The sequence below is a fragment of the Halyomorpha halys genome, unplaced genomic scaffold (assembly GCF_000696795.3).
Source record: "Halyomorpha halys isolate HHAL.00 unplaced genomic scaffold, Hhal_1.1 Scaffold551.1, whole genome shotgun sequence".
NCBI lineage: Eukaryota > Metazoa > Arthropoda > Insecta > Hemiptera > Pentatomidae > Halyomorpha > Halyomorpha halys.
In genome coordinates, this window is record NW_027112864.1 from 231405 (window position 1) to 242131 (window position 10727).

General features: G+C 34.8%; 1 protein-coding gene across 1 annotated transcript in view; it reads left to right on the forward strand.

The window, feature by feature from the left end:
* The window catches only part of LOC106684175 (cytosol aminopeptidase), a 36461-nt gene extending 28518 nt beyond the window's left edge, over positions 1–7943 (forward strand). Inside the window, exons 6-9 of the mRNA XM_014426108.1 lie at positions 891–1082; positions 2782–2931; positions 3018–3094; positions 7700–7943. Coding sequence (XP_014281594.1) covers positions 891–1082; positions 2782–2931; positions 3018–3094; positions 7700–7873 — 593 coding nt within the window. The 3' untranslated portion in view covers positions 7874–7943. The remainder of the gene's footprint in view (positions 1–890; positions 1083–2781; positions 2932–3017; positions 3095–7699) is intronic.
* Positions 7944–10727: the final 2784 nt, after the last annotated feature.

Here is a 10727-nt window from a genome sequence, read left to right on the forward strand (position 1 = left end):
TCAGTTTTATAGTTTACTGTGTTTTGTATGTTTTTTGTTATGTACATAGCTTCTAGATATCTTCTGTTTTTTGTATTTTTTACTGTATCTATTATTTTTGTGTTTTCAAAGTTGAATTCGTGGTTCAGTTTTATGCTGTGGTAGGCCAGAGCTGTGCAATTTATATTTTTAGTGTTTTTACAATTGGTGATGTGTTGCTTAATCCTAGTTTCTAGTTTTTTATAGTGCATGAATATGGAACAGTGGTCCCGAAACGTTGTACAATCGTTAATGAGTAAATAAATAATAATTTATTGAAAATTATGGAAGTAAATAAACCTCATAAAATTTTAAAAGAATAATTTTTTTTTCTTCTCTTCATCTCTTTTGTTAAACTTTACTTATATTTTGCCTTTTTATCAATAATTTTCTTTTTCTTTCCATATTTCAATTTTTAAATTATTAATAACTAATATATTTAAACTTCTTTACATTATATAACTTCATTTTCATTTTATTTCCTTAATTATGTTATTTTACCTACTTTTTCAATTATCTAAATATACATTTTATTTTCCAATTCTCTCATCACTTCATTTTATTAATTTCATTCTGTAAAATTATTCACTTTATGTCATTCGGTTTATATTTTACTTTTTATTTCTATACTTAAATATTGGTTGTCATCTTGTTCTGTTCTTAGCCCTGATGAAGGCTAGAAACTCTAGCCAAAACGTTGGCACAATTAAATAAGTTACTCCATCTTATATGTGTTTCATTTGACCGCATCCCCAACCATCATCTACTTGAAGTTGTTGGGTTTAATTAAACTACCTAATAAACCATCATTGTATTTATAAATGTACGTATATTTGGTTTGTATTTTTTTATGTACCCCTTTTTGTGGACAGCTCTGGTACCCCTAATGGAGAACATGCCCGGAGGCGCTTCGACAAAGCCAGGCGACGTCCTCGTCGGGATGAACAACAAGACGATCCGGGTGGAGCAGACAGACCACGAAGGCAGGGTTATCATGGCCGACACCCTCTCTCACGCGAACGCCTTCAACCCCTGCCTTACCATCAACCTGGCGACCATGACTGGTAATTAACAGTTTATATCATCTACTTATCATTAACAGATCCATCCAGATTTCTTAGTGGTTAAATGGGTTAGATATCCAAATGGTTTTGCAACCAAAACCTCTAGAAACTTAAATAATTTCGAATTCAGGACTAACGTTAAGCGGCTCCTAAGTGGTCAGCCGGCATGACAACCAACGATGGACATTTCACAAAGAAAATTTTTTTTAAAATAATTTTATTGAAATTTACAGTTACAGTTAAGTTACAGGCGTGTAGAGCAACTACCCACTGGTAGCACTCTAATGAAATTTTACATTAGCTGGTCTTGTGGCCATCTTCTTTTCAGGCGCCTCGGAGGATTGTCAGGAATGGAAGAGGATGCAAGGTTAGAAACTGGGTGGTTAGGGAGTTTATAATGGAAGGAGTGATATCTGGTTCGGGCTAGATAGGTTACATAGGGAACATTAAGGTCTTATGTATGATTTTATTTGCGACAAAGTAAGGAGCATTGAGGATTTTACAAAGGATTTTGGATTCGATACGAGAAGAATTCGAAGGTTTAGTGGAGCCCGAAGTTCAACTCCATATGTCCAGTTTGGCCTTATTACAGTCATGTAGATCAGTCTTTTACAATGTGTTGGAAGTTAGAACGCCCTGTCTTTTCAGTCTTGTGTGAGGATTCCAGGTTAATCGTTTGTCCAAATGTAGTCCAAGGTAGCGGATCTGTTCGACAGGGGTAAGAGTAACATAAATGAAACTGGAGGGCAATCGGTAGGTTTACGACGAAGGGTAAAGGTGATTTGATGGAATCTTAATCCTCCAATTACGACACCAATCTTCGAGGGCTGTGGGATATGGGATATGGGAAGAAAATTTTGAAATCTTATCTTTCCAAATTTGAAGTGGAGGGGGCTTATCTTTAGGGCTTAGTTGTCAACAACTATTATTATAAACACTCTTCAACAGCTATTGTTATAAACTACATATTTGTTCCTAAGAACATATAGTCTATTAATGTTATCCTAACAGTCCCTACGGAGACTAGAGGAAATTACCTTTTCTTTGTGTCCGTTACTAAATCAAATGTTTTTATTTTAACAATACTGAAGGCTAGAAGGTGGTCATCAGGTCCAAGTTGTCATCCCAACTTCACGTGAAACACTTTATTTATAGTTTTTCAAACTTTATATATATCCTATCGTAAACAGAAATTCCAAACTAAAACCAGAAACAACTGTTCTTATATTTAAAACAATCCTCAGGCCCATTGCTGATGTACGGCTTTGAAGTCTGGGGTGCGGCATCCTTCACGAAAAAGAAAAAACTACAATCTTTTCAAAATAAAGTCCTAAGAACCGCAGTTAATGCTCCTTGGTTCATAAGAAATAGCCAATTGCATCGCGAATTACAAATGGAGTCAATAGAGGATTATATCAAAAAACGGTTCATAAAGTTCAACTCCCAGTTGCCGACAGTTAAAGGAGCAGTGACCTACAACCTGGGAAACTCAACCTCAACCCGAAGACTAAGCCCAGACTGCTGCAGGACATTATTTTATAAATTTTTAAGAAATATAAAATAAATTCATAGTCACACTACCTCTATTTACTTATTATTATTTTTTTAAAATAATTTGACATCAGAATCCTTCGAGAGAAATTAATTTATAATCTCAGGTTAACTTGCGATTTTACTGTACTAACCTGTTCTATTACAGAGGGAATACGAACAGCGCTCGGTTCTTCAGCGACTGGAACCTTCACAGAGTCGGACACTGTCTGGAGGGAGATGGCCAAAGCTGGAGCGGACACGGGAGACAGGGTGTGGAGGATGCCGCTCTGGAACTTCTTCAGGAAGAGAGTCAAAGGTACGGTATGGATCATGGATTAGAGGTGATACTCCTTAGATGGAGGGCTTTGTATGCTCCATCATTGTGGTTGTTGTGCTTTGCAGGTCACACGGGAGTGGATGTACACAACGTCGGTGCGGGTCGGGGAGCAACCCCTTGCCTAGGCGCTGCCTTCCTCAGTGTGAGTAGTAATATATTTATAGAATATATGTGTTTGTGTTTAGGATTGTGAAAACAGGTTTTACTATTGCATTATTTTATATAGAATATTATTTTCCCTTCTGGATTTGATAGCATGGAGATTTGGGAGCTATTAAAGCAATTGATCATAATTTATCAAACTTGAAGCATTTTTTACTTTCACTTACAGTATTCATGGAATATAATAATAATAATTTTCTTTATTTTTACTGGGACTGATCCCTTTAGAGACGTCAAAGTTAGACTTTATAGCCTTAGAGTAAAATACAAAATAAAAATGAAATTATAAAACGTCATAAAATATAATAAAATGATGAATTAGAAAAGTTAAAAATGAACACAATAATTAAAATCATAGAACATAAGAGGACTAAGATATTTCAGATAAGAAATAAAAAGAAAAATAATGATAAAAAAGGAAATACAATTAAACTAAAAATAATAAATGAATAAGTACAATTTCTGCTTATATACATATTGACGACTATGAACAAAAATCTGAAACATTAAATACAGAAAATATATAAGCGTTACTTGAAACTTTCAATTGTTATTCTTCTGGAATTGGGTGGGTAGAAGGTGGTCGAAGATACGGGATTTGAAGATTGGAAGGGTATTAGAACTACGAATGAAGGAGGGAATAGAATTCCATAGGGAAGAGGAACGGATGAGGAAAGATCTACCAAAGACTGCGATGGGCAGTTACATACAGTGGCTAAAGCCACTTCAACTCTTCATAAAATCGGGTGACAGAGGAATCCCTGGGAACCCCAAAGATGAATCGTACAAAGCAATTATTTAACCGTTTTAATTTTGCTTGGAGTTCCCTAGGGACACCCCCTTAAACAGCACAGCAATAATCAAAGTGTGGGAATATTAAGAAAGTAACCAGGAGCCTGCGGATTTTAAAAGAGAGTAGCAAACAAAGATAGTTTAAACGCTTCAGGGTGGAAAAGGCACGACGGAAAATATCGGGGACGTAGTTTTTCCAGGAGAGAGTTTGGTCTAGTGACACCAAGGTTTTTAACGTATGGATGGAATTGTATTGGACTGTTGTTTAGGAATAAGGTTGGAATATGAGGAATAGTTTTCAGGAGGTGATTGGATCCTATTACGATTGCTATAGTCTTATCTGTACTTAACTTCTCCGTGGCAACTAATAGGTTAGGTGGTGGGAATGAAAGTTAAATTTGGAAATCATCAGCGTACAAAGTGTATTGAGAATTTGGATAAGGAAGGGAAGGTCATTGATGTAGATAGCGAAAAGGGTAGGGAGTAGCGATGAAACCTGAGGGACACCACAGGTGCGGGTCGAGTCATTGATAGAGGTTTATCAGGAACCACTACGTACTGGGAACGATCGGAAAGGAAGGATTAAAACCAGCGCAAAGCACTGTTGGATTAAGCTTTTGGTGTTCAGTGGCAGTCTTGAGGTCTTGGGTTATTTTAAGGAGAGCGGATAGTGTTGAATAGTCAGGTCGAAAGCAGGATTGTTGGGGATTTTAAGAAAAAGTATACTGTAAGGAAAGTATAATTAGCTGGGAATACATGAGACTCCTAGTTCAAAGACGAAAAGACGTACGAATATGAAATTACATGTTTAAAGTGGGGTTTAAACTTTTTCGATGAAATCGATCTGAAGTTCAAATTTATGGAATCGATTTTTCACATCTTTTCGATTTTCTCGAAAATGACCCAAACGATTTTGAGTAAAACTAAAAGTTTTTGAGTTTTAAAACTATTCCACACAAAATATTGTCTATATTCTATTCTATCTTACTAACAACATTAAGTAAGGTTGAAAATCAATATAATAAATCGTTAATCTAAAAATTGTCTTGCTTTTGGATTCTACAATTTTTTTATCGTACAGACCTATTTGGGCCCTTTTATTTATTTTTTAATATATAGAAAATAAAAATGCTATCAATTTTATTACAGATACGTGCACCGATTGATTGATTTTAAATTTTCGGATGGGTAGAAAATGACATCGATTTTAAGATCGCACAATCGTTTCATTTCAACTTTTCTGATTTCTAAAATGTGAGGGACCCTTTAGAAGTTTTCGGATAGGCAGAAAACGAAAATGATATCGATTTTAAGATCGCATACTCGATTCATTTTAAATTTTAAAATATATGAGTCTCTTTATTTATTTTCCGAATTGTCCACAGGATGGATTAGGGAAGTTAGGTATAAATAAAGGTCGGGAAACAATAAATACAAATAAAAATAAAGGATAAGTAAAGAAATCAGAAGCTCCCACCTGTTCCAGTTAAAAAATATCGAAACAGCAGAAGTATACAGAGTGGAGGGGTGATGACCGCTAACGGTTTTTTAATATAATACAAATACACGAAAAAGATATATGACTATAATGATAAATATAAGAATTATATAATTTTGGAAACATAAATATAAATTAAATAATAGCTAATTAAAAAAAAAAATTATTCCTTTTGAAAACTATATTTAGGATAACACAATAAATTGATATGTATGAGAGGCATCAGCTGGAATTTTGTAACTTGAAGTAATTTCTTTTGTCGGCATACCAAAGGAGGGCGGTTCCTTTGGCAGAGACCTTTGCGGCAAAACATTTAAAGTAATGTACAGTGATATATAGATAACAGAGAATGCACCCTCTGGCAACGGTTGACCGCGTAGGCAGAGGTGAACAAATAAACAGCCCTTATCCCACACTTGGCCACTCTAAAAATCTCGGGGAAAATACAGCGAGCTCTATCAAAGGAGAAAGCCGCCTTAGTTTAAACATGAAAGGTAGGAAAAAGACCGACTTTCGCCAAAGGTCATTAGACCTTCTCACCCCCTCTGAACATAGAAAAACCAATCAGAAGAACAGAAATCAAAAGAAGGAGAAGTCAGAAGGAGAGGGGAGAAAATAAGCAAAAATGAGCAGGAGGAAGAAGTTGGACAAAGTCTGGGAGAGAAGGACACTTGAATACAGTCTGAGAGAGATGGACCCTTGAATACAGTCTGAGAGAGATGGAGACTTGAACACAGTCTAGGGGAGATAGACACTTGAAAACAGTCGAGGAACACTTGAAGATCTGGGAGACAGTGGAAAAGAGTCTGGGAAGAGGAGAGTATGGAGGCCAGAGGAGGAAGTCATCCATCGCAGGGAATCAGCAGCGGTCGCGGTAAGGGGCGGCATGACGCGGGGCTCAAGATCCGCTCAGCTACTACAGTCAAGCTTGACATGCGCATTAAAACAAGTAACACCTTTTCTGTTGTAATTTGAATGGCAATAATAGAATTAATAACTTAGAGTCAATATAAATATCATAGATCCCAACTGGCACTTCTCAATTCATAATATAACAATTAAAGTATTTTCGAAACAGGTCTCTCTCATAATATTATTCTTACTAATGTATATATGATTGTAAATATAAAATATGTAACAAAAACTTTACTTTATAATTAATAATCCCTGCATGCCACCTTATATATAATACCATAGTAAATTGGTGAACACGATACCGTTGGAAAGGAACTCCAATGATTAATTATAGATATTCATGTCTAGCATACCATGGCGAGGGGGTCCATGGATCTAGTGTTTGAATTAAATATAGCATACTTTTTCAGTCGGTTCCATACAAATTCATAAATACATTATATAAATACATAGAATATAAATATATAATATGAATATATAATATAAATACATAAATTCATAAAGATGAAAACATTTCAAAATAATACGTATACGGGGAACCCCTAGTCGGACTTAGAACTCCCGAAGCACCGTACAGGGCAAAATGTAAAAGATGACTATTAAATATAATGGTGTAAACCTATTTTTATTTTTATATTTTTGTATCGACGGACATGAAATCCTCATACAAAACTGAAAGACAGGAGACTGCTCGTCGATTTCGACTATTACAGCACTTACTAGACAAACGGTCTAAACTGCCAATCTATTACAAAAGACTGATCTACACGACGATTTTAAGGCCTATTTGGACATACGGACTGGAGTTTGGGCCTTTGGGGCTCAACTAAACCATTAAAAATTCCTCCCTAATCCAATCTTTACAGTCCAAAATCCTTCGTAAAATCCTTAATGCTCCATATTTTTTCACGAAACAAGTCGTCCATTAGGATCTCAATGTCTCATATTTTGCCGATTTGGCCAAAACCAGATACCAATCCTTCCATAAACTTCCCAACCACCCAAATCCACTTGTGTCTAACCTCACTTCTCCTTCATTACCTAATAATCCTCCTTACCGTCTGAAAAGAATATGGCCTCGATATCTTCTCCTTTAGAAATGCTATTGGAGTTCTATCAATGGGTAGATTCTCCACAAGTTTGTATGATGTCACTATGACACCTACAGCAAATTTACATGTTATATATATTTTTACACAGTTAATTTATTAACAGTAAATAAATTATTAAAATAAAATATATATAAATATTTTGTGTAACTTTTGTTATCGTTCCCCGGAACATCTCCCTAATTTAAAGTTTAGTTTGCACTTTAATCGGTCTTGCCTTACTATCATTAATATCAGTAGTATAAAGATCATTATAACGACCTGTTTGCAGGAGTTCGCTCCTCCGGTGGACTTCGTCCACATGGACCTGATGGGAACGGGGATGGAGTCCGGGGGGACCCCCATCTACCTGCGGAAGGGCCTCATGACCGGAAGACCGACGAGAACCCTCTTCCAGTTCTTGAACCAGATGGCTTGCCCGCTGGATAAGGAGTCGGTGTGTTGATGTGTGTCGTTCATGTCCTCTATGCGTCCCGTTTCGTCAATACAGAACAAATACAATGGAAATTGTGTAACTCCTTGTCTTATTTTATCATAAGTTAAACATAAAAGTTCCGTAAGATAGCACTATCTTAGAGTCTCCCTTTAAAGGAATCTGAAGGATTCGGTAAATAAATCTAAAAAATTACTAAAAGGGAATGTGAGATTTTTCCTATAGGTAGCGAAGTTATAATTTCTTGCACAGAAATGTTTTTCTTGAATTCACATATCGCAATCTCAATTCCGAAAACCGAAAAAAATTCATTTTTTATCAAAAGTAAGGTTTACTCGGAATCTTGAAATTGATGCACATAAGATCTATTAATGGTTTTAAGAACCAGAAAATTGTTTTTAAAACTCATTAATGACATCACTTTTGGGCCAAAAAAATAAATAACTTAAAAAAAAAAGGTCAGAATAATTTTAATAAAAAAAAAAACTCCGTTGTAACAATGTCCTCACCAAATAAGTAAAAAGAGCAGCCACGAAAATATGTATTATAAAAAATGTTACCCACCGGTGAGGAACCACGGTTCAGCACACAATACCTTCTAATTGAGGATGAAATATAAAATTCAAAATGCTCTCTTAGATTTTCTATAGTTGTAAAGATATAGAGCTCCGAATAAAAAATTAATTTTTTTTTTTTACCGTTTTGAAACAGTCGAAATTTGAAACACACAAAATAAAGAAAAATTAACTTACTATAAAGTAGTTTATGACACTTATCTTCGTAGGAGTAGTAGTTTTTATGATATTCAAATAAGAATATAAATTTGGCAAATGAAAATTTGTCCGAACAACTATAAATCAATTTATTTTAGCAAATTTCATGTAAACTATTACTCCTACGAAGATAAACATCATAAAATACTTTATAGCTCACTAAACTAGCTTTGATTTGAGTGCCAATAGACATCTGTACGTCGAATGGTTTTTGAGATATAAATTTTTCAAAATTAACTAACTACTGTTCTTTTAGTATGTCCCATACAACATTTTAATGAAATGTTGCTTTTTAAAAAGCTATATCTCGAAAACTATTTAACGTAAATAACTCTATTAGGGCTCATATCTTAGCAAATTTACTCTTCTTTAAATGACGTTCTTTTAGGTTTTCTTGTGTTATTGGTACTTTTTAAGATATAGTGCTCCGAATAAAAAATTAGTTGTTTTTATCGCTTTGAAACAGCCTGTTATTTTTTATTCTCCCTACCTATACTTGGCAGACTCGTCAATTTTGACTATTAATTATACATAATTTTCAATTAAGTAATCAAAAATCGGGGTGAAATAACTGTCTTTTTTCTCCTCTTGGGCTCTTGTACTATTCTGGGCTCGAAAACGCCATTGAGAAATCTTATGTACAATACGTTAGCTTTTAGTATTATTAGTATTATTTATTGTAATATTTATTGATTCATATAATACATTTAGGAATACAAAACTATAATAAATGATTATTCACGAGTTAGTTTTAAGTATTTTCTTCATTATTACAAATTAATAAGACAGGATAGTTTAGCTGAAGACTGTAGTGGTTCACGTCTTGGCAGTTATTCGGCGACCATCAAATAGTAGTAGTGTCACTACAATATAACAATAATATGGTTGTGTTTTCTTGCTATTTTATTATTTTTCTCGATCGAACATGAAGAAACGCTGTATTTGTTTAGGGAGTAATAAACGTTTTTCTTCTCCTGGACCTTCCTCCTTGAGCCACATTTTAGCGTGAAGAGGCCTCCATCCAACTCTGGTAAGCCTCACGGTGCTTCAGCTGTTAAACTGTTTTTCCTGAATCCTTTGGATGTGATCTTTATATAAAATTCTAGGCCTTTTGCCCGTGGGTCGAGCTTCCATCTCATCAGGACTCCCGGTCCTCGCTGATTCGACAAAGATGGCCATTATCCTAGGACGGCCAGCTTATGTTAGGATCTGATTAGGACGACCAAAGTTGGTTTTTTTTTCTAGTGCATTTTAGCGCAGGAATTTTTAGTTCTTCTCTAATCCTTTCAAATCTTACGTGGTAGCTTCCAATCAAAATTCTATCTTCGCAATCAAATATTTTCATTCGTGTTTCACATCTTAAACACTTGAGGAAAATAATTGGTTCCGTGCCTATCTATAGTCAAAATACCTTGTTCAGAAATTTCACCAATTGCTGTCATTTCGATTTTAATGAAAATTTTATGGATTTGTGAGTTGGTACCTATATGGTTCGTATTCACAAACGCATTTCTATAAAACGGCTCGTCCGATCATGTTCTGTTCATTGCTTTCTATTTGAAGAAGGCTTTGTTTTGTTCCTCTATTATCAATCTAATTGAATGTTTTGAGGTTCCCTGAAGATCCAAAGTTATTTTCTTTTGGAATAGTTCATAGACATGCAAAGATGGATAGTTTAGGAGTGACATAAAAAAAGATGTTAGCCAGGTTCATGGACCAATACACCTCCCTTAAATTTCTTTTGGGTACATAATTATCTACATTTCAATGTATGTGAATTGTCGTTTGAGAATAACCTCAGGGGCAAGTTATTTTTGTGCCTCTTCACATTCCCTCTGTTAACTACAGGCAAACTCATTTTAGATATATTATACCTTATTTCAAAAATACTTGCCACAGAGGGTATTCTCAAACGACAAATCACTTACATTGAAATATAGGTAATTATGCACCCAAAAGTAATTTTGAGGGAGCGATATTGATTCATGAACTTGACATTTTTTTTTTTCGCCAATTCTATGTCTATGAACTATTCTAGAAGTGAACAACTTTGTTCTTCAAGGACCCCAACACAATCAATCGGATTTTTTTTT